This window comes from Scyliorhinus canicula, chromosome 6 (assembly GCF_902713615.1).
Source record: "Scyliorhinus canicula chromosome 6, sScyCan1.1, whole genome shotgun sequence".
NCBI classification, from domain to species: Eukaryota; Metazoa; Chordata; class Chondrichthyes; order Carcharhiniformes; family Scyliorhinidae; genus Scyliorhinus; species Scyliorhinus canicula.
In genome coordinates, this window is record NC_052151.1 from 185,115,979 (window position 1) to 185,140,942 (window position 24,964).

Sequence of the window (24,964 nt, forward strand, 5' to 3'; positions counted from 1 at the left end):
CACAGTGACCCAAGCCGGGAATCAATCCTGGGACCCTGGAGCTGTGAAGCAACTCTGCTACCCACTGTGCTACTGAGCCCCCCATTGTATCATATTTGAAGGTGTCAGGATAAGTTGGTAAGGCTATTACAAAGCATATAGCATCTTTAGCTTTGGTAAAAATGTTTATAAATCTGGTTAGACTTCGGCTACAGCTTCATGGCCAATTCACGGGCACTGCATTTTAGGAAAGTGTGGAAAGGATTCACCAGAATTACACCACAGATGAGGGAGGGTTTTGTGGAGTGGCTATTTCTAAAGCATCCCTTTTGGACCCTCCCTATGACCTTGCCATAGCCATATCTTACCTGTTTGGGAATCTTTAGGGTTAACCATGTCTCTATTTTATGTTATTATACAATTCCTGTCAAGTTGTCAAGGCACTTCCATATTCTGAATTATTGTGAACCTATAAACTGAATAAAATGCAGATGGAAAAGGAAAAATTATGTGTTTCCAGTCCTGATTATTTTCCAGTTACCCCTGCTAAATAATGCATATATGGGTCTTGGATGGAAAGCAAGCTTTGACTGGTGCATTCCATGGATGCATATCTTTGGGAGGGTGCTAATATGCTACTATCATTTGCTGAACCTTATTGATTCTCTATTTCAGGAGAAAATAAGGGAAAACATTGATTTAAAAAGCTTTTTAAAATTATATGTGAAACTGCCAATTTCTACCAGCCATTTTATGACACCATTAGGCCATTGTTGCATATTCATTCAATACAAATTAACCTAATTCTTTGGCCAAGGTGGCGGTCACCTGTTCTGCTATTTGTGTTTTGGTGACATGTTTTGTGTCATAACGCCCTTGTGAAGTGCCTTGTGAAGTTGTATTATGTGTTAAAGGTATATAAACAGAGGTAGTTGATTTGCTGTTTAATATACAAACTCATCTCAACTATACAGCGTCATGGTGGCATATTAGTTAACACTGTTGCCTCACAGCACAAGGGACCGGGTTCAATTCTGACTGTGTGGAGTTTCTCTCCGTGTCTCCATGGGTTTCCTTTGGGTGCTCCAGGTACCTCCCAGTCCAAAGATGTACAGGTCAGATGGATTGGCCATGATAGAAAATTGCCTCTTAATGTCCATGGGTGTACAGGTTAAGTGGGGTTATGAGAATAGGGCGCTGTTTCAGAGGATCAATGCAGACTCGATGGGCTGAATGGTCTCCTTCTGCACTGTAGAGATTCTACAACAGTAGGTTTTCATAACTCACACGTAACTGCCAAAGTAGGTGCCAACGGCTCCTTCAATTTCCAATCTTCTATTCAGCCTTATAAAGTGGTCTTCCTTTGGGGGATATTCAGCCTACCAAGAGAATGTTACCTGTCTCAATTGCAAGATGTTACTGGGTTTTACTGAAACCCCATGTTGCAGTGATGAAGGACTAGTGTCTCCACTGCACAAGCTCTGTAACTAAGAAGGCATAAACATAATTACTATGCGGAGTATTGAATACCTTACCCGATTTCCTTTTTCAGATGTACTGAAGGATTAAGCCGGAATGCTGAGATATGAGGCTGTGAACCTTCCACTTCTGCTACAGCTCTGGATGATAGTACTTGGAATTCTTTGAGTAAGTCAATTCCTGAGTTGCAAACAAAAACACTAGTTTTAGCTTCAAAACAAGCTCTGATTTTCCTTTATATTTCTGATTGAAGTGGCACTTTCTTAAGATACTAAATATCTTCAGGTTCTCTAGATTAATCATAATTCTCATTATTTTAGTCAAGAGGGGGGGGGGAGGCTGGCAAAGACCAAGTAAGGTCACTAACCCTGCATGGGAGGCAGTGTAGCACTGGTGATAGCAAGCTCCCTGCACAACTGCACAAGAGGAAAGGCATCCAGTGCAGCACGAAGATGAATGACCTTGTCTGTGCAGCCAGGGTAAGTCATTCTTCTTATTTCTCAACACTCATCCCACATCCAATGGGAGCACACTCACTACCACCTTCTGGGGCCCACCACTCATCCTCCCACATACCTCCTCAGCTTCCCTGCACTTCATCGCCTCATCACATCCCATTTTCCACTCACCACCCACACATGCCATGGATCCTTACCATCTGACCCGGCATCCTGTTCCCACTCTTCCTTTTTGTCGTCTTGAAGTACAAGCTGGCTCACAATAAAAAGGACAGAGCATAGACAGGAGGAGGCATGGCCCAACCGAAAACTCTTTCGCCATTCGAGGAGCTTGCCTGGGAGGAACAGGACAGCTCCTATGCTGAGGGTGAGGTGGGTGCAAGAGATACAAATAAGGACCCAGAGCACATGCATCCATCTGGCCAGCCTCACGGGAGTTTCCTCCTGTTCCTTATGTCCTGCCAGGAACTAATACCACCTCCCTTCATTTGTATGAAAATGAGTGAAGCAGTTGGGTCCATCCACAAGTGTGGCTGTGGAGACCAGCCAGGAGAACAGCTCCGATGAATTCTTCAAAATTGCCACTGAGGAGACATCAAAGCTGTCACCTGCACCCTGCAGAGACTCGCACCTCGGTGGGAATGAGAAATGGGCTTCTGGGTCACTAACTGGTGAGCCGCCCCGCAAGATCAAGCCGTCATGAGGAGCGAGCTCCGACTCTGTCGTGAACCTCTCCGGATTTCACAACGGCGTTGGGCCTTACGGAGAATTCCTCCCTACTTCTTGCAGAGGGTGGTGAATTTGTGGAATTTGCTTCCCCGTAGTGCAGTGGAGTCTGAATCATTAAACCATTTCAAGAAGGATATAGATATATTTCTGATTAAAAAAACAGGTTAAAGGGATTTAGGGAACAGGTAGGGAGGCGAATTTGAGACCAGGAAGAGATCAGCCATGATCTGATTGAATGGCGGCGCAGGCTACAAGAGCTGAATTGCCTACTCCTAATTCCTATGTTCCTTTGGACACCCTTGTGAAAGCCGTACCTCTGGCACTACTTCCACAGGTCCTCAGGGCTACCTTTAACTAAGAAGGAGCCTCCATCAAGAGAGATGGCTCTGTCTGCATATCATTACTCTGGTCATTGAGAGTTCATGAGCTGCCTTCAGTCAGGCACAATTCAGACATTTGCAGTAGACCTTTGAGGACCAACGCTCTTTCCTTAAAGCAAGTCATCAACATTTTCCTGCATTGCATAGATCACAGGCAACTACACTCTTCCTGTGACAGGAGCAATATCTGGGTTGTGGTGGCAATGCAATCGTATTCTTACATTGAAGAAAATAGATTTTTTGTTACTAAGGAAGGGAATAAAATGCAGAAATGTACAATAAATTCATATAAGTTAGAGAAGACACACTACAAAGATAAAGATATTTGCAATGTTCGTGGACAGGTCTTGCAGTTGAGCAGTTCCACTGTTGGAAAGGCATTACATAGCATTTGCAAAGACATCCAGCTGAGAAACTCCCTATGATTTTCCAACATACATTTTGCTTATAGCTGATGTCCATCAGTTGTAACTTGAGGGATTTCAGCAAATTAAAGCCATTAACATTGTATAAATAAAAACTTTGTGGCTTGGAAGCTATTGTATGTAACTCTGTCTCATCTGTATTCTCGGTAACATAAACTGTGAACAAATGGTTTTCAGCTTCATGTCCAAGATAAGCAGGTGGAATATAGTCATCAGCTGGCTGTCTATCTGCATCTACAAAAGCCGCTGTGCACAATCCAGACTGAGCTATATGGCACCTTTGTCCCTCAGCTGGTGGTTTTCCCATGTGTCTGCAACCTTTATCCTTGTCGATGGTAGCATTTGCAAGTTTGGAAGGTGCGTCAAAGGAGTGTTGGCGAGTTCCTGCAGTGCATCTTGTAAATGGTACACACTGCTGTCAATATGCATTGGTCGTGGAGGGAGTGAATGTCTGAATGGAGTGCCCATCAAGCGGGTAGCTTTGTCAAGCTTCTTGAGTGTTGTTGGGAGTTGCACTTATCCAGACAAGTGGGGAGTATTCCATCACATTCCTGACTTGTGCCTTGTAGGTGGTGGGAGTCAGGAGGTGAGTTACTCACTATAGGATTCCCAGCCTCTGACCTTCTTTTGTAGCCACAGTATCTATATGGCTAGCCCAGTTGAGTTCCTAGTAAATGGTAACCCCCAGAATGGTGATGATGGGGGATTCAACAATGTTAATGTCATTGAATGTCAAGAGGCAATGATTAGATTTTCTCGTGTTTGTGTGGTTATTACCTGGCACCTGTGGCACAAATGTAACTTGCCATTTGCCAGCCCAAGCCTGGATATTGTCCAGTACTTGCTGAATTTAGCTTCAGTGTCTGAGGAGTTGTGAATGGTGCTGAACATTGTACAATCATCAGTGAACATCCTCACTTCTGACTTTATGATGGAAGGAACATCATTGATGAAGCAGCTGAAGATGGTTGGGCCTAGAAGAACACAGCGAGGACAGCTCCTTCAGTGAAATTGACAAGCTGGTAAGACTTTGATTAGTGATACGGAAGAGCTCCAGCCATAGCCATTGAGAAACTGTTGTTCCTTGCACTTCTTCTCTCAAAAGAATGCTGTCACTGCCGGAAAGGTGATTGTCAATTTGTTCTAAGGCAGCTAACTCACCTTCAATCATAGTTCTCTGCTGTCAGTCTTCAACATGGCACAGGAGAAGCAGCTTTTGCAGCTCTGCCTTGTGCCTCTGGTGAAGGGCAAGAGCAAATGTCACACCAATGCCAGCAGAAGCTGGAGAAAGACTACCAGCAGCACCAGCTATCTTCCCCTAAGGCACATGGCCCTCCAAGGTGAAGAGCGGCTAGGCACTGAGATCTAACTGGAAGGAGGCAAGACCCTAAATACAGGATCTGTAAGCAGATGATCAGATTTCTCAATGTGTGTGAGCACCAGTGCCTCAGGCTCTCACAGCAGAATGTTGCTGGCATCTATAGGTTTGCACTGAGTGCTGAATTTGGGTGCATTTGAGTACTGTAGTGAGAGTTTGGTGACGGAGGAAGTTAGGTGAGAAGGGAGTAAGGTGCTCCTTTCATTTTGTTTCCTACACTTCCACAAAGAGCATGAAGGGAGCCTGGGGTTTTCCGAGAGTGAAGCTGACTGGGAGCAGAGTCAGAGGGCGGAGTTCCATTTGGTTCACAGGGCAGCTATATTCTGTAAGATCAGAGGGGATGGAGGTTAGGGCAGTTGCATGCTCCTCCTGTAGGATGTGGGTGGTGAGGGATACCACCGGTGTCCCCGCTGACTATACCTGCGGAAAGTGCACCCAACTCTAGCTCCTCAGAGACCGTATTAGGGAACTCGGATCGAGTCTACAGGATTCTTAAGGGGGAGGGGGAGCAACCAGAAGTCGTGCTGCACATAAGTACCAACGACATAGCTAAGAAAAGGGATGAGGATCTAAAAAATGATTTTAGGGAGTTAGGTTGGAAGCTAAAGAGCAGGACAAGCAGAGTAGTGATCTCAGGATTGCTACCGGTGCCACGTGGAAGTGAGGCATGGAACAGAGAGCGAGTGCAGCTGAACACGTAGCTACACGGCTGGTGCAGGAGGGAAGGCTTCAGATATGTGGATCATTGGGATATCCTCTGGGGAAGGTGGGACCTGCACATGAAGGACGGATTGCACCTAAACTGGAGGTGCACCAATATCCTGGTTGGGAGGTTTGCTAGAGCTCTTTGGGAGGGTTTAAACGAGTTTGGCAGAGGAATGGGAACCAGAGCTATGGATCAGAGGATAGGGTAGCTGTTGAACAGGCAGAAATAGTATGCACCATGTCTGTGAGGAAGGATAGACAGTTGATAGGGCAAAGTTGCACTCAGTGGAATGTGTTAAAGTGTGTCTGTTTCAATGCAAGTAGTGTCAGGAATAAGGGAGATGAACTTAGAGCATGGATCAGTACTTGGAACTACAATGTTGTGGCCATTACCGAGACATGGATTTCACAGGGGCAGGAATGGTTGTTAGATGTTCCGGGGTTTAGATGCTTTCAGAAGAATAGGGAGGGAGGTAAAAGAGGAGGGGGACTGGCACTGTTAATTAGGGATTGCACCACACCTGCAGAAAAGGAGGTAGTTGAGGAGAGTTTGTCTATTGAGTCAGTATGGGTGGAAGTCAGAAACAAGAAACGAGCAGTCACTTTATTGGGTGTTTTCTATAGACCCCCGCCCCCAGAGAGATAGTGGAACAGATTGGTGGCAGATCTTGGAAAAGTGCAGAAGTAACAGAGTTGTTGTCATGGATGACTTCAACTTTCCTGATATTGACTGGAACCTCTTCAGTGCAAATAGTGTGGATGGAGCAGATTTTGTCAGGTGTGTGCCGGAAGGATTCCTGATTCAATATGGAGATAGTCTGACTAGGGGGAGGCCATATTGGACTTGGTGCTCGGCAACGAACCAGGCCAGGTGTCAGATGTCTCGGTGGAAGAGCATTTCGGTGACAGTGATCACAAATCCTTGACCTTTATCATAGTGATGGAGAGGGATAGGAACAGACAGTATGGGAAGGTATTTAATTGGGGGAGGGGAAATTATACTGCGATTAGACAAGCTGAGGAGCATAAAGTGGGAAATGCACAACAGTAATGTGGGGGGTTGTTTAATGAGCACTTGTTGCGAGTGCTGGATAGTTTTGTCCCACTGAGACGAGGAAGGAATGGTAAGGTGAAGGAGCCTTGGATGACAAGAGAAGTAGAGCTTCTAGTCAAGAGGAAGAAGGAAGCTTACGTAGGGTTGAGAAAGCAAGGATCTAACTCGGATCTAGAGGGTGACTAGGTAAGCAGGAAGGAACTCAAAAATGGGCTGAGGAGAGCTAGAAGGGGGCATGAAAAAGCCGTGGCGGGAAGGATTAGGGAAAATCCCAAGGCTGTTCTACACTTATGTGAGAAATAAGAGGATGATCAGAGTGAGAATAGGGCCGATCAGGGATAGTGGAGGGAACTTGTGCCTAGAGTCTGAGGAGATGAGGGAGGCCCTAAATAAATATTTTGCTTCAGTATTCACTAGAGAGAGGGACCTTGTTGCCCATGAGAACAGTGTGAACCAGGTTAATAGACTCAAACAGGTTGATATTAAGAAGAATGATGTGCTGGAAATTTTGAAAAGCATCAGGATAGATAAGTCCCCTGGGCCTGACGGAATATACCCAAGGTTACTATGGGAAGCGAGAGAGGAGATTGCTGCGCCGTTGGACATGATCTTTGCGTCCTCACCTTCCACTGGAGTAGTATCTGATGATTGGAGGGAGGCGAATGTTGTTCCCCTGTTCAAGAAAGGGAATAGGGAAATCCCTGGGAATTACAGACCCATCAGGGGCAGCAGGGTAGCATGGTGGTTAGCATAAATGCTTCACAGCTCCAGGGTCCCAGGTTCGATTCCCGGCTGGGTCACTGTCTGTGTGGAGTCTGCACGTCCTCCCCCTGTCTGCGTGGGTTTCCTCCGGGTGCTCCGGTTTCCTCCCACAGTCCAAAGATGTGCGGGTTAGGTGGATTGGCCATGCTAAATTGCCCGTAGTGTCCTAATAAAAGTAAGGTTAAGGGGGGGGTTGTTGGGTTATGGGTAGAGGGTTGATACGTGGGTTTGAGTAGGGTGATCATGGCTCGGCACAACATTGAGGGCCGAAGGGCCTGTTCTGTGCTGTACTGTTCTATGTTCTATGTTCTATCAGTCTTACGTCTGTGATGAGCAAAATATTGGAAAGGATTCTGAGAGATAGGATTTATGATTATTTAGAAAAACATAATTTGATTAAAGATAGTCAGCATGGCTTTGTGAGGGGCAGGTCATGCCTCACAAGCCTCATTGAATTATTTGAGGATGTGACGAGACACATTGATGAAGGTCGGGCAGTGGATGAAGTGTATATGGATTTCAGTAAGGCATTTGATAAGGTTCTCCATGGTAGGCTCATTCAGAAAGTTAGGGGGCATGGGATACAGGGAAATTTGGCTGTCTGGATATAGAATTGGCTGGCTGAAAGAAGACACCGAGTGGTAGTGGCTGGAAAGTATTCCGCCTGGAGGTTGGTGACCAGTGGTGTCCCGCAAGGATCTGTTCTTAGACCTCTATTCTTTGTAGTTTTTATAAATGACTTGGATGAGGAAGTGGAAGGGTAGGTTAGTAAGTTTGCCAATGACACGAAGGTTGGGGGAGTTGTAGATAGCGTTGAGGGTTGTTGCAGGTTACAACAGGACAGGACAGGATGCAGAGCTGGGTTGAGGAGTGGCAGATGGAGTTCAACTTTGATAAATGGGAAGTGATTCATTTTGGAAGGTTGAATTTGAATGCTGAATACAGGGTTAAAGGCAGGATTCTTGGAAGTGTGGAGGAACAGAGGGATCTTGGGGTCCACGTACATAGATCCCTCAAAGTTGCCACCCAGGTTGATAGGGTTGTTAAGAAGGCATATGGTGTGTTGGGTTCCATTAACAGGGGGATTGTGTTTAAGAGCCGGGAGGTTTTGCTGCAGTTTTATAAAATCCTAGATAGACCACACTTGGAATATTGTGTCCAGGTCTGGTCGCTTCATATAAAGGATGTGGATGCTTTGGAAAGGGTACAGAGGAGATTTACCAGGATGCTGCCTGGACTGGAGGGCATGTCTTATGAAGAAAGGTTGAGGGAGCTAGGGCTTTTCTCACTGGAGTGAAGAAGGCAGAGAGGTGACTTGGTAGAGGTGTACAAGGTGATGAGAGGCATAGATAGAGTGGATAGCCAGAGACTTATCCCCAGGTGGAAATGGCTGTCATGAGGGGACATAATTTTAACGTGATTGGAGGAAGGTATAGGGGAGATGTCAGAGGTAGGTTCTTTACACAGAGAGTGGTGGTTGTGTGGAATGCACTGCCAGCAGAGGTGGTGGAGTCAGGGTCATTAGGGACATTTAAGCGACTCTTAGACAGGCACATGGACAGCAGTAAATTGAAGGGATGTAGGTTAGGTTAATCTTAGATTAGGATAAATGGTCGGCACAACATCGTGGGCTGAAGGGCCTGTACTGTGCTGTAATGTTTAATGTTCGATGTATAACATTCTGGAACAAACCTCTTTGTTCAACCTTCAAGTAAGAATGAGAGATCAAAGGGAAAAGTCTTTCCAGATCTCCTCTCTATTTCTGTGGATGCTGGGGCCTAATAAATCCAAGTGCTGATGAGCTCTTGTGATCCATGCCATGCTCACTTTAGCAAGGAGGAAACAGATGGCAAGGAAAAAACCATAAGAAGGTAGCATAGATTTATTATTGTGAGTAAGGGGGCAGCAGGGTAGCATGGTGGTTAGCATAAATGCTTCACAGCTCCAGGGTCCTAGGCCCCAGGTTCGGTTCCCGGCTGGGTCACTGTCTGTGTGGCGTCTGCATGTCCTCCCCCTGTGTGCGTGGGTTTCCTCCGGGTGCTCCGGTTTCCCCCCACAGTCCAAAGATGTGCGGGTTAGGTGGATTGGCCATGCTAAATTGCCCATAGTGTCCTAATAAAATTAAGGTTAAGGGGGGGGGGGGTTGTTGGGTTACGGGTATAGGGTGGATACGTGGGTTTGAGTAGGGTGATCATGGCTCGGCACAACATTGAGGGCCGAAGGGCCTGTTCTGTGCTGTACTGTTCTATGTTCTAATGACAAATGGAAGAAAAATAGGCAAGTATAACATTTGCAGGAAGGAAGCAACACACACAGTCAACTTAAAATCCAAGACCTTACTGGAATGCTATGGATCCCAACGTTAGGACCAAATGCGGCTTCCAACTCCGTGCAGGCAAACGGTGGGACCAGCAGAGGACAATGAAGCAGTTGCTCCTGGGACTGCTGTCCAATAAACAACGGCTGCCTGCCTCTCTAAATTTCCAGCTGGCAGCTTTACCAGCCTCGGCAACACCACCAATTAAGATGACCGCTGCTGAAGCTGCAAGATGAGTGAGAGGATTCCTCCTTGTTGCTCCCAAAGGGCTGGTAAGACAGTCATGGATTTGTAGGGCCAGGCAAGTGGGCCTTGGTCATGAGATGGGTGAACGTGCCAGCAGCTACATCATGGCCACAGGGGTGGTATTTGCTATCGGAGGATTCATCCATGGGCAATGGTCTCAGGAAAGGAGAGCCCATGCCCTCTCTGAGAGATCACCTTGATGTAACTGGAGATCTCATCACGTGGCGTGGGGATGATCCCTGACGTGTAAATACCCAGCAGCCTGCTAAAATGGCAGTAAATATGCCAATTAATTTGATTAATTAGTTGCCCATCTTTGGCCAGCAGACAACCAATCCGCTGCCATTCCCACGACTGGGAATATCCCTTGCCCAAAGGGCTGGAAAAACCCTGTGCAAAGTTTTACGTGAAGAAAAGAGAACACTATAAGTCACCAGTCAGATAAGAAACAATACAGTGTACCAGATAGCTGGTCAACTTTACTCCCTTATCTTCGAATGGAAATACCTCATAGAGGTACTGGAGCGGTTCGGGCTTGGAACAGGGTTCACCGCTTGGGTAAAGCTCCTATACAACGCTCCCATGGCGAGTGTACGGACCAACAATACCAACTCCCAATACTTCCAGCTGCACAGGGGCACCAGACAAGGATGCCCACTGTCCCCGCTGCTGTTCGCACTAGCAATCGAACCGCTAGCAATCGCGCTCAGGGCAGCAAAAAATTGGAGGGGGATCCGAAGGGGAGGTAGAGAGCACAGAGTCTCACTCTATGCGGATGATCTGCTCCTCTATATCTCGGACCCACAAAGCAGCATGGACGGAATCATAGCGCTCCTGAAAGAGTTTGGAGCCTTCTCGGGCTACAAACTCAACATGAGCAAAAGTGAGATCTTCCCAGTACACCCGCAAGGGGGGGGGGGGGGCAGCGCTAAAGGGCCTGCCGTTCAAACAAGCCCAAAATAAATTCCGCTACCTGGGGATCCAAATAGCCCATGACTGGAAAGGGGTCCACAAATGGAACCTCACCAGCCTGACGGAGGAAGTTAAAAAGGACCTGCAAAGATGGAACACACTCCCGCTCTCCCTCGCGGGGAGAGTCCAGACGATCAAAATGAACGTACTGCCCAGGTTCCTTTTCCTGTTTAGATCCATTCCGATCTACATCCCCAAGGCCTTTTTCAAAGCGCTGGACAAACATATCATGGCGTTCGTATGGGGGGGTAAAAATGCTAGGATCCCAAAGAAGGTCATACAAAAAACAAAATCCGGGGGGGGGCTAGCCCTCCCGAATCTACAATTCTACCACTGGGCGGCAACAGCCGAGCGAGTAAGGGGATGGATCCAGGAGCCAGAAGCCGAGTGGGTGCGTGTGGAGGAGGCCTCCTGCATGGGAACCTCCCTCCGGGCCCTCGCTACGGCAGCACTCCCATCCCCACCCAAAAAACACTTCTCCAGCCCAGTGGTGACAGCCACCCTCCAATCCTGGAACCAACTGCGGCAGCAATTTGGCCTGTACAAAATGTCGGACAAGGCTCCCATCTGCAACAACCATAGGTTCAAACCAGCACTGACCGACGCCACCTTCAAAAGGTGGAGGCAGGACGGGGGGACACTGACAGTCAGAGACCTATACACGGACGACAGGATCGCAACACTGGACGAACTGACAGAGAAATTTCAGCTAGCTGGGGGGAACGAGCTACGGTACCTGCAGCTCAAAAACTTCCTACGAAAGGAGACAAGGACGTACCCACAACCGCCACGACAGACACTATTGGAAGACCTACTGGACGCAAGTATCCTAGAGAAAGGGAACTGTAGTGACATGTATGACCGACTGGTAGACAGGGACGACACCGTACTGGACGCAACAAGAAGGAAATGGGAGGACGACCTGGGGATGGAGATATGGTGGGGACTCTGGAGCGAAGCACTGCATAGGGTCAACTCCACCTCCACGTGCGCAAGGCTCAGCCTGACGCAACTAAAAGTGGTACATAGAGCCCACTTAACGAGAAACCGTATGAGTAGGTTCTTCCCGGAGGTGGAGGACAAATGTGAGCGGTGCCAGAGAGGCCCGGCCAACCACGCCCACATGTTCTGGTCTTGCCCCAGACTTGTGGAGTACTGGACAGCCTTCTTCGAGGCTATGTCCAAAGTGGTGGGGGTGAGGGTGGAGCCATGCCCGATAGTGGCGGTCTTCGGGGTTTCAGACCAGCCAGATCTATTCCTGGGGAGGAGGGCGGACGCCCTTGCCTTTGCCTCCCTGATTGCCCGCCGTAGAATCCTGTTTGGCTGGCGGTCAGCAGCACCACCCAGAGCTGCAGACTGGCTGTCCGACCTCTCGGAATCTCTCCAAATGGAGAAAATCAAATTCGCCATCCGAGGGTCGGACGACGGCTTCCACAGAACGTGGGAGCCATTCATGCAACTGTTCCGGGACCTGTTTGTGGCCAACGTACATGAGGAAGAATAGTCGGGTGGCCAAGAACCAGGGGAAAATGGGCGGGAATCGGGGGAAGGTAGCCGGGGGGCGGGGGGGGCTACGGGCTCGGTATGGGGGTTTGATGGCAAGCCAAGGCCCAAAACCAAACTATAAATAAATGCCTATAAACATGTGCCTCGGCCATATTGGGGAATGTAAAATATGTATGCTGGCTAAAGGGGGCCGGCCACAATTATTGTTATGAAGATGCTTACCTGTAAATATTCATGTAAAAAAATTTTGTGTTTTCCTTTTTTTTTTTCTCTCTCTCTAATAACTTGTAATTTGTCATATATAAAATATGAAAACTCAATAAAAAACATTTATAAAAACTTTACTCCCTTATCTAACGTAGCACGAGGTATTCTATTGCAGTTTTTAATGTCATCTTAATTTTAGTTGACAGTTTAAGAAACTACAGAATTGTTCAGCACAGCTAAGTTATCAAATCATCAATGACATCACTGATTATTTTGTTTTACAAGTAAAGTGATAAAACATTGTACAATTGCATAAATATGATTACGGTAGAATATTTAACAGGTTAGTGACTTAAATTGATTTCAGAGTTCACCATACCTGAAGGCTTTTCGCTTTCTTGAACTATTGGTTCACGAAGTGGTTTATTTAAACTTTCTTCATTTTGCCATGAGGTTGATGCCGTTGTTGGCCAGGTTGTTGTGGACATCAAAACAGATGGAGATGCAGTCACTGGCATTTCTGGAATATCTATTGACATCCTGCTATCCCCTGGAGGGGACTGTGTACTGCTTTTCCATGATGTAGTGTCAGTTGTCTGAAACGATGCAGCGGCCGGATGTTGTTTAAGAAGCGGTCGTTCAGATACATTCTCAAGAGAAAGGACATCTGAAGAGCCAGAGATAATGGCAAGTTCAAAATAAGCAGTTGGGGGCTCAGTGGTTGGTGAAGTTTCTTGTAAAAGCCCCAATGTCATGCCCATGAAATATGGAGATTCAGTCGTGATGACATCACTGTCAGTTGAGATGGACTCAGACAACACTTCACTCCCTGTGACAGTAGATGGACCTGTTGAGGTAGATTGGGATAACACTTCACTCCCTGTGACAGTAGATGGACCGGTTGAGGTAGATTGCGATAACACTTCACTCCCTGTGACAGTAGATGGACCTGTTGAGGTAGATTGGGATAACACTTCACTCCCTGTGACAGTAGATGGACCTGTTGAGGTAGATTGGGATAACAGTTCAGTGTCTGCACCATCTGTTTGAGTAGAAGGTTGAGTTGTTGAGCTAGGCCACAACAATATTTCATTTTCAGTAACAGTAGGAGATGAATTGGTTGAGATAGCCTGCAATATTTCACCAGTTATGAGTGTAGCAGATGGTTCTGTTGGAGGAGGCTGTGATAACATTTCATTATCTATCAGAGTATCAAATGAATCTATGGAAACAGTTTGCAGTACAATTTGGCTATTTGTGGGAGTAGATGTATGTGTTAACATAGACATTGACAGGATTTCACTAGCTGTGAAAGGAGCCGCTGGATCTGTGGAGATGGACTGTAGTGATATTTCACTATCTGCTAAAACTGCAGACAGATTTGTAGTGGTAGAAGGCAATATCTTAAAGTTATCTGCTGGTTCTTCATGAGGTAACAATGCACCATACCCTGTGAATAAACAAATCTTTAAAAATAAACACAATTCAAAGAAAGAGGCTATATTACAATGACAGTTGTTCAAATAACAAACTGCTCTGAATAATACGTCAAATAAAATGAGTATTTATTTTGGGGTGACAAAGCCACTTGGGGCCTGTCTGTGGATTTTCCGCGTATGGAGTATGGAAATTAGCCTACAAGTATATTTTAATTATAAACATTCTTCTCTGAATCGGTGTAAATGAACCATGTAATTGAATAAATTACAATTTTGCCTGAGATAATATTAATTTAAAGGATGTAATCTAGATTTATCTTTAGTATAACTTCTAGATTATGCAGTACATTTCAAATTGCAGTAAGATTTAAAACAATAAATGATTGAATTCAAAAATTGACAGCAATCCAGAGGATTATGGTGCAGCCATGACTAATATTTATAGGTAAAACTGACCAGCTAACTAACTCAAATGCTGACAATTTTTTAAGTGTTATCCGACACTCTACCAATGGGAATTCTCTAGCTGGAATTTCTGATGTTCCCCTAATATGGATCTCATTTTACCAATCAGAAGCAATTAACAAAGTTATCTGGAACTGTACCTGTATCCTGTGTTATTTTATACTTTGGGCGCGATTGGGGGTGATTAACTTATTAAAAAAGGAAATGAATGGTTGCTATTTAGGGTAGAATTCCTCCACCGACTCCCTGATAGTATATTTGACCTTCTCTAAATGTAGAAAAGAGATGAGGTCACCCAACCAAGCCAAAGGCACTAGGTGGAGACCTTCATCCAAGCAGAATTTGCCTCCAGGTTACCAAAGAGACAAAGGTGAGGACATCCACCTTCACCCCCAATTGAATTACCAGCGAATCCGACAGCCAAAACATGGCCACCAGCTGACATGGATCTAAATCTACCAAAGTATCTCCGGCACGTTGTTGAAGAAAGAGGCCCAAATGCTTATCAACTTTGGACAGGATCAAAACGTGTGTATTATTAGCCGGCCCCCAAGAGCAGAGCTCACACTTATCCTCAGTCCCAGAGAAGAAGCTGCTCATTCTAGCTCTGGTCAGGTGCGTCCTGTGCAAGATGTTAGATTGAATCAAGCTCAGCCAAGCACATGAAGACATGGAATTGATCCTGTGGTGGGCTTCACCCCACATCTCACCATTACGAATGGGACCCAATTCACCCTCCCATTTCGTCCTCACTCACACAACAGAGCAGAATCTGTTGAAAGGATATGGCCATATTTGTCCAAAATAAACCCCCACATCCGGCCCAGCCAGAGTCAAAATCATCTTCATAGGGAAGAGGGTGGCGCCAAAGAAAAGGGGAGGAAAGGCTGAAGCAGAAAATCTCGAATTTGAAAATGATGTGATGACTGGAAGACTTTAAGAATATTGGGTTTTAAGTATTGGGTGATTTAAAGATTAAAAGCCTGGTGTTAGAGTGTGTTTGACTACAGTAGCCACGTTTTTAAAAAAAAAGTCTGTTTTCAGGGCCTAGGTGTTTTAGCAGCCGGAAGGTGAAATTGATAATGAATATGTTTTTCAGCCTGGTCTAACGGACTGCGCTTTGACTGGGGAAATCCCTGGGGAGTTCAAGTGCTTTGCAGCCTGCAGAGATCATTTGTTTTTCAGCTTTGGGAGATGAGGTTGGATTTGGATTTTGTTTATTGCCACGCGAGTAATACTGAAAAGCATTTTCATGCAAGCAGCTCAACAGATTAACAAATCATAAAGAAAAGAAAATACATAATAGGGTAACATAAGGTACACAATGTAACTACATAACACCGGCATTGGGTGAAGCATACAGGGGTGTAGTGTTAATCAGGTCAGTCCATAAGAGGGCTGTTTAGTTTAGGAGTCTGATAACAGTGGGGAAGAAGTTGTTTTTGAGTCTCTTGGTCAGTTATATATTACAGTGAGGCTGCGTGCCTCAGAATGAACCATCAGTTAAAATTTAACCCTGTCTGTCCATATTTCACAGGCTTTGGGAAACCCATCAGCTAAAGGGAGCTGAGGTTTGCTGGATCCAGAATGAAAAGCCCTTCTACATATCTGTTGGAGTCTGGTTTACCTGCTTCGCCCACAAACCCAAAATCGCACATCTTCTGACCCTTCCAATCACCTCAAAGCTTCCCTGTGCCCCTCCACCTTGAGATCACCCAAAGCCACCTTCTCCACCAACTCTTCTTATTTACCCCTTGAGGTTTTCCCAATTTTACCTGCTGAGGCTTTTGCTTTCTCACACACACCAAGATCCTCAATCTCTGCCAAGGAGGTTCTCAATTTCCCTCCTCCACTCTACCCTGAGGCCTCCTCTCATTTCCACAACTGACCCTTCTGATATTTCCCGATGAGGCTTTCAATCTATTCCACCCTCCTCTCCACTCTCCAGCCCTGGCCTAGTGCCAAGAGCGTATGTGCTCGACTACCAGCCTGGCTCTCAATCTGCCTGGCTGTGGCCAGAAGGGTCCCGTCATTCAATTCAACAGGTACTGAAGGAAAGCTTTTTTGCCAAATTTCCCAACCTCAACTCCCTACTCCCTCCCCAAATCTGAGCTAATATTGGCGCCACTATTTCAAATTTTTAAAATACGTTATGTGAAATGATTCTTATCAATTTAAGCACTGTCATTAATGGCAAGATAGAAGTACAGACACAACAGAAGTAAATTATAGAAAGTCATCCTCCATGCCAATTAAAGTGTTGCTTACAATCAAATTCAACTTTCCTCAGCCAAGCAATTCTCAAATGATCTTTGAACTTGTCTAACTCCTTTACTCATAGGCCCATCTGTTATGCAGCACAAGCTTAATAGCTTTTATGGCCCTAATGCTGTAGGTCTGGATCAGATTTGTGCAAAGTTATTTAAATTTGCTACAGATGTACTTCTTTAGATATATAATGAATCTGACTTATTAGATTAAAAATGGATATTATATATATAAATGAACATCCACTGACAGGTACATTCCACAACGTTGATACCACTAATTACCAGACAATTCCTCATTTCTGAGCTAATTCTAAAGGCACATTTGCACTGCAAATGCCAGTCTGAAATTAGTTTGAGTTCTGACTAGACAGTACCAAATTTGCCTTGCTTGTCTCCTCCTTGTCTGTAACAGTTCTGCTCATAAGCGAGCTCTGCACATACTTGCAATAGGAACATGGAGAGAGCACACTCCCAAATGCTTAGGGTGTAGTGAGGAGACACTTGTTCCCAAACATTCAACCTCCTCTTTTGCATTGCAAGGTGGAAATATTTTCACATCCACATTGCTCCAGCAGCATAAATGTGTATAGGCTGTTCTTCCACAATTATCTGATGTTTCACAAGCCTTAAAAGTGGATTTCTAGTCTTTTAACTTTTCTGTTCTGAAACTGCTATCCCTTATGGACTGTGGACAACTCTGCCATACGTTTGAATAAGAACTTGTGGAATTTTTGCAACAAGTTGTATAATCACAGCGCATCTCATGAATTATTACTAGCTTTTATTCCATCCAATATATCAGTACCGTGACTCAAATCTGACTAGGAGGACCAACACCAGATAATTGTGCATGTCGGTTCTTTCGTACCTGTTTAACACTTTGCGTGTGGATCGCTGCTTTTCTTATTATAAGTCAACCAAAATCAAGTTTTGTGGATCAAAGCCAAACTTTATTTTGATGCAGTTGTATAACATAGACACAGCTACCTTTGCAATGTCAAAAATAATGTTTAGTGCAGTTTTAAAACGGTCTGTGTTTTTTAAAAAATATTTTATTCAAGGCATTTTCATATAAACAAGCAAAAGCAGAAGAACAACCAAACAACATTATAAACAACCAAATCCACTTCCCCCGCTCTGCTAATACCAGCCCCTTTTCCCATCCCGCCTTCCTCATATTAACCCACTTACCCCCCCCCCCCCCTCCCCCCCATTCTCTCTGCCACTGACCCCTCAAACCTCCCTAAAGGAATCAATAAAGGGCTTCCACCTCCGAATGAACCCATCCGCCGACCCCTCAAGACAAACTTAACCTTCTTCAGCCTCAGGAATTCTGCCAGGTCGCGTTCTGAGTCCCGCCACCCAAGCAAGATCCGTGATCTGTCCCCAGGCTATCAGGGTGGCAAAGAACAAAACATCGGAAACTCTCAGCCCCTGGACTCCCAGGTCTGCCGACACCCCAAATATCACCACCTCTTGATACGGGACGACCTCCACCCCCAGCACCTCGGACATTACATCCGCAAACCCCTTCAGCCTTGGGCATGCCCGGAACATGTGGACGTGATTCCTGGGCCCCCCCCACACACCGCCCACACCCATCCTCCAGCCCCTCAAAGAACCTACTCATATGTGCCCTATGTATTACTTTAAACTAGATGAGGCTTAACCTCGCACACGATGAGGATGCATTCACCCACCGCAGGGCCTCTGCCAATGTCTCTGCCTCCTCCTCCCCTTCCAACCCCTCTTCGCATTCATGTTTTATATTCCCCACTGTGGTGAATGTGATTCACACCAGACTATAATCTGTATATACATGTGTCTGTATTGTAAGTGCAGTTGCACTACCTGTCCTCCAGGGGGAGTAGCTCTGGGAATGCTCGAGTTGTACGGGGCTTCTCCCTTGGCTCTGCCCAGGACTCCTCCCCCGGAAGCTGCTGTATAAAAGATCAGTGCCACATGGTCAGCCGGCCAGTTCACCGACAGTTCAATGGCTAATAGGCTGGCTCTGTTGTGAGTATATTAAAACCGTTATTCTAATCCTACAAGCACGTGTCCGTAGAATTGTTAGTTCCAACACCCACCAGGGCCCCCTCCCAATCCATCAACTCCTTGTAGATCTCAGAAACTTTCCCCTCCCCTATATCGTCCCCCAATACCACCTTGTCTTGCAACCCCAGGGGTGGCAGCCCAGGCAAGGATGCCTTCAGGCATACCCATGAGCCTACGGTCTTTATCTTCTGGAGCGATTCTCCCGATCCTCCAGCTTCTCCTTCAGCCTCTTTAAGGTCTCCCGCATCACTCCCACCTCAGCTACCAATGAGACCAACTGCTCTCTGTGTTCCCCAACTTCCTCCGCTTTCTGGATTGCCCGGCCCTGGGACTCCAGCCTCTCTTCCACTCTCTCGATCCCAACTTAATCGGTTCCACTACCTTGGTCAGGTCTTCCAGGGCCCCTTTCCTCTGCTTGCAAAACTTTCCATTGAGGAACTTTATTAACAGCTCCATTGACCACTGGGCAGGCAGAGCAGCCCCCTTGTCCTCTGCCATCTTTTCCTGTGGCATACCACAAAGACTCTCCTGTTTCAGCAGCTCTTTCCTTCTTGCCCCACTCCTAATCTGTGGATCCATACACCAGCCACACCAGAGTAGTAAAGCCTTCCCCAGGCACCCCTGCACCTCTTTTACTCAAATTCTTCGCCATTCGGGCGGAGAAATGACCGAAACAGCTTGAGTGGGGGCCACCAAATGTGCGACCACTCACTCCATGGTCCCCACCGAAGTCTAAAATGGTTTGTGTTGAAAGAGTTCTAGTTCTTAGTCTGAAGCTAGCATAGTGCTATCCACCATATGAGCCAGCAGAGTTGAGTTTATGGGCTTTGTTTATTCCATATTACAAATTTGCATCAAACGTATGCCTATATAGGTATAAATTCAGCATAATGTGCGTCATATCGAGACCATTAGATGACCAGCACAATAAAACTATTGAAAAACACCCTGAAGCATCAGAGAATATATAAAAAGTGACCATCGGGAATAGCGTTATTTAAAATGCTGCATTTCTAAATTCACTTTTCACAATAACTTCATTGCAGTGTTAATGTATGCCTACTTGTGATAATAAAGATTATTATTATAGCTACAATTCCCTTCCAAGCCACACACCATCCTGACTTGGAAACATATCATCATTGCTTCACTGACGCTGGGTCAAAATCCTGGAACTCCTGCACTGTGGGTGCACCTACATCACATGGACTCCAGCAGTTCAAGAAGGCAGCTCACAAGAACAATTAGGGGTAAGCAATACATGCTGGCCTTGCCGGATGTCCACATCCCATGAAAGAATCACAGAACTTTGGTTCATATTAAGTCCATTATTTTCACTAAAACATTGTCTTTCCTGGCAGCTGACTTTGTCACAAAACTACTATTGTTTAAATGACTTTGCCATTGCATCATAAAATATCTCTAACAGCAATACATTTCCACAACTAAAGTTTTGGAACATGAAATACATGCTAATTCCAACATTGGTGATCAGTTTGAGAGCCAATGTGTGGTATTTAATGCCCTCCTCCATAGCAAGATTGATGGTGGAGGGGTGGGGGTGGCACTTAAGCATCTCATCCAGCCACCACTAATATCAATGGGGGTGGGGGAGAGGTGGCAGTGGTAGTCCCTTGTTTAAAGACACTGAATGCCTGCTTGAGGTGCCTAGCATTGAGAAGGGAACCAGCCTTCTGAATGCCAATCCCCTGCCCTTCCCGCTGACACCCCCTCACCCCTCCCATAACTCCCTTCCAACCATCTTTCATCTGTGGCCTGAGATTCGGCACCAATTCTATGACTGCAATTCTCATGAAAAATTTCTAAATGTGGTAGCAAACGGAAATTGCCGCGGTTCTGTGCTGTATCTTTCTATGTTCTATGTTCTATGAGCTGCCGGCACTCGGCCCAGTGAGGCCAGCAACGCAATTTAACGTTAATTGATCCACTTAATGGGCTTCTCGTCTGAAAGAAAGGCTCGCCAGCTGATTTGCCGGAGCCACGATCACCAGCTAACAAGGTCGAGCAGCACTTAAGCTGCACTTGCTCAGCCAATCCCAGCCAACTTGCAATAATGGCACCCAGGAGACCAGCCCCAAGATTCGGGGATGCTGACCTATATGTGGTGGAGGCCAGGAGGGATGTCCTGTTCCCCTGGAAGTCCCGGAGAGTCAGCCACAAGGCCACCTGCCTGGGATGAGGTGACGGCAGCTGTCAGCTCAGGGATTGTGACCAGAAGGACTGGCCATCAGTGCCGTAAGAAGGTCAATGACCTACACCAGGCAGCGCGAGTGAGTAGACACCAACACCCCCAAGGGGGCATCCACCCCCCCAACTCCCCATGTGATCCCCAACCCTTACTCCACCCCTTCTCCTTTCAACCCCCCCCCCCCCAACCCTCCCCACCAATGTAAACCACGCATGTGGCTATGATGTGACTCCTCAGTGCCCAGACTGGCGGAGTTCCAGTATGGAAATTGGGCTTAAGTGGTGATGATATGTTTCTCGCCACGATAGGCAGCATCCTGATTTCGCCTACGGGAGTGGGCTAGTTCCATCACAAACTGTTTGGTGCCTGGCGCTGTTCTCGTTTTTGGACTCTCCCGCTATTCACCAGCCTCCTTTCTCTTGAGCGAGAGCGTAACGAGGAGAGAGAATTGAGCCCTCAGCCTTGGGTGGATATTGAACTGGCAACAGTCACCCCCTCCTTCTCTGATTGGTTGGCAACTCTTGGCAGACATCCAATTAAATGCCTGAAGGGCACTTCTCAACTTCTCGAGAAGAGGCGATGCAAGGCTCGTGCCAGCTTTCTAGATGGCGCACAAGACCCTGTGGCCTCCATTAAATATGGCCCAAAGACATTTGCTTTTTTATCATATTCTTTGCCAATTTCCCATTCCAACCTAAACAGAGCAGGGAGAAAGTTTATGCACGCCCCATCAGAACTGGTGTATGTCAATGTTGGCATTTGTGTTTTATCTGAATTTAACCATATATTTTTCAAATTAATTTTTCGTTGTGAGTTATTGCAGTTTTTAGACCAGATTGATTTAGTTCCATGTTCAAAGTTACTGTAAGAAATAATGAAGTAAATGTGACCATTCCTTGTACTTTTCCAACTTTGGCCTGTTCTGCTCAAGTAATTGGCGTTTCTTCCTCTGTGAATTTATCATAGTGTATTGTAGAATGCTTGTAATTCTTACACAACAATAAAATTTAAAGTAATTAAGCCCTAAGATTCTTAAGCAAATCACTATGTTTGAGGCTCAAAAAATGAAAATATGCAGGTAAGATATGGGGCACGATTCTCCGCTCCACACGCCGGGTGGGGGAATCGCGGGAGGGCCGGGCGACTCACGACACGCCCACCTGGCACCCCCCGTGATTCACCCACCCACTCCCGCTCGGATGAATCGTCGCTCGCCGTTTTTCACGGCGGCCGAGATTTACGGAGCACCGCTCCTAGCCTCCTGGGGGGGATGAATAGGGTGCGAGGAGCGGCCTCCGAGGCCGTCGTGAAACTCGGCCGAGTTCACGACGGCCTTCCCGATTCCGCGCGGGAGCGGAGAATTCCGCCCATTTCTGGAATTCCATTCAACCTACTCTTTACTGAGTGTATTACAACTTCATATTACAAATCTGTGTCCCGGAAAATGCTCACATGTCAAATTAAAATGTTAACATGTTATATTAATATTTATTATTATGGGCGGCACTACTGCTTTACAGCTCAGAGGACTCGGGTTCAATCCCGGGTCACTGTCTGTGTGGAGTTTGCACATTCTCCCTGTGTCTGCATGGGTTTCACCCCCACAACCCAAAGATGTGCAGGGTAGGTGAGTTGGCCATGCTAAATTGCCCCTTAAAGTTTAAAAAAATTATAAAATCTACATTTTAACCAGCTGAATAATAAATAAATTAATTAATTCAAACATCTGTTTTACAGAATAACACATTTTAAAATTTATTTTAAGATTGCGCCTCCGCATGCAATCTTTAATGCTACAAATAGTAATAATAATAAGCATGTACTGACCTTTGGTTGGAGGCATACATTGGCATCTTGAGATGATGAGAACAACAAGAGGGCAAATGAGTTGGTTAGCTAGAAGTAGGACTTTCATTGTTGGTATTATTGATTTCATATACTCCTGAAGGATTTTTAAAAAAGAATATATTAAACACCATAAGAACCACCTGAAAGACTTTTAATACATTTAAATAATTTATCACTGAGATTATTTGAGAGTTTTATGAAGTTACAAATTTATTGGTTTAAATTTGATGTGTTGGTTTTACAAAACATGCATTCTAGATGATGTGTATATTTGAGTAAACCTCACCCTAAGAAACCACATTGTTGTTTGCATATGGATTTTGGGATAGATTCTCCTTGGTGCCAGGATCACAAATTACGATCGAGCAGAGAATTGGGCGTTCAGCCGAAATAGAGGTTCGTGGCAGGCGCCAAATCAACCGCTATGCACCAGTACCCGCTGACAGCGAGATCAGGGTTCGTGCCTGCAGGCCAGCGGGAATTTGTTACTGGATGCAAATGGGCCTTAGAAACTTAGGGCGCGATTCTCCGCCCCCCCACGCCAGGGGGGAGAATAGCGGGAGGGCCTCCCGACATTTTTCACGCCCTCCCGCTATTCTCCACCCTCCCATGCCCGAACCACGCCACGAATCGCCGCTCGCCATTTTTTACGGCGAGCGGCGATTCTCCGAGGCCGATGGGCCGAGCGGTCGGGCCTTCATGCCCGTTTCAACACGGCAGCAAACACACCTGCTCGCTGCCGTCGTGAAATGGGCGCCAGATGCCCGTTTGGAGCATCTAGAGACCTGATTGGCACGGGAGCACCACGACTGTGCTCGGGAGGGGAGAGGCCCGCGATCGGTGCCCACCGATCGTCGGGCCAGCGTCCAAAACTGATGCACTCTTTCCCCTCCGCCGCCCGGCAAGATCAAGCCGCCACATCTTGCCGGGCTGCTGAGGAGAAAGATGGCAATTGCACATGCGCGGGTTGGCGTTGTCCAACCTGCGCATGCGCAGCTGACGTCATCGGCCGCGTCAGCCGGCGTGACGCTTGACGTGCGGCCTTGATGATCGTCATCAAGGCTGCGCCGCCGTGACGTTCGGGGCCCTGCCCGGGGGGAAGAATCGGCCCCGGAAGTGGCCGTGAAGGCTGCCATGGGTCACGGCCTGTCCCACGGCAGCCTTTACGATTCTCCGCATTTGCAGAGAATCTCGCCCTTAATGTTAATGACTCTTAGGAACTTTTCCATTAAATTTTTCCATTAAATTTTTCCATTAAACTTTTCCATTCCTTAGTCTCCCAAACGGAGAATCTCGCCCATTTGTTGATTTATTGTTCCCTTTTCAATCTTCGTCATTCCATCCATTCTCACAGCGCTTGTTGCTTCTTTTTTACTTATGTGCTTTATTTTGTTTAGCTTGTGAATTTATGTTGCTATTTTTCATTGAGTCCGACAATGCACAGTTCTATTTCAGAGTTCTGGTTCATGGGCACAATAAAAACATATCAGGGATAATCTGCACATCGTTTACGAGTCAACCACAATGCTATGGATCCAGAGCAGGGTTTTTCAAAGTGCGGGTCGTGACCCACGGGTGGGTCATGGGCTGGTATGAGGAGTGTCCCACGGTATTACCGATTGCAGAAGAAGCACCCAACAGCGGCTACCAACATTTAAATTGAAAATGATATCCGCTACCAGCTTTTAAAAGAGAACAAAATTAGGCTGTGTGCAGCCTTCTGACCATTAGCGCAGCAGTGAGCAAGTCACATGCCCTATATGGGTCACTGGTGAGCAAGTCACAGCATCCCTGTATATACGTGCTTTTGGAGCCACATCGTGGAGGAGAACTGCTTCCATTTTCTAGCTGCTAATATTCAAAATCGTCGACATGGTGCTAAAGGAGGAGACCCAAAAGCTCACAAACTTGTTTGGGAGGGAACTGGAACAGCAGGCCAGTAAATGTAGAGACTGGGGAAAAAGTGAGACTGATAAACATAGCGCAGAGTAAAAGCAAGTGGAGGGAAGCCGCAGGGCTCTGCGGGATTCTGGGTCTGGAGTGTGTTTGCTACAATGCAAGAAGTATAACAGGTAAGATAG

At 46.3% G+C, this 24,964-nt stretch overlaps 1 protein-coding gene and 1 long non-coding RNA gene across 5 annotated transcripts in view; one reads left to right on the plus strand and one right to left on the minus strand.

Annotated features, from left to right (window-relative positions):
• Positions 1–24,964, plus strand: part of LOC119967745 — a 320,884-nt gene that overhangs the window by 153,890 nt on the left and 142,030 nt on the right. For both annotated transcript variants that reach the window (XR_005461057.1, XR_005461058.1), the window contains exon 2: positions 1,532–1,626. This is a non-coding gene — a long non-coding RNA (uncharacterized LOC119967745). The remainder of the gene's footprint in view (positions 1–1,531; positions 1,627–24,964) is intronic.
• zmp:0000000760 (collagen alpha-1(IX) chain) overlaps positions 1–24,964 on the minus strand; it is a 134,048-nt gene that overhangs the window by 99,546 nt on the left and 9,538 nt on the right. For 2 of the 3 annotated variants that reach the window (XM_038800641.1, XM_038800640.1), the window contains exons 2-4: positions 22,863–22,977; positions 12,977–14,047; positions 1,515–1,638 (exon numbers count right to left, since the gene is read on the minus strand). In XM_038800641.1, coding sequence (XP_038656569.1) covers positions 1,515–1,638; positions 12,977–14,047; positions 22,863–22,971 — 1,304 coding nt within the window. In that variant the 5' untranslated portion in view covers positions 22,972–22,977. The remainder of the gene's footprint in view (positions 1–1,514; positions 1,639–12,976; positions 14,048–22,862; positions 22,978–24,964) is intronic. The other variant, XM_038800642.1, reaches the window with a different exon arrangement.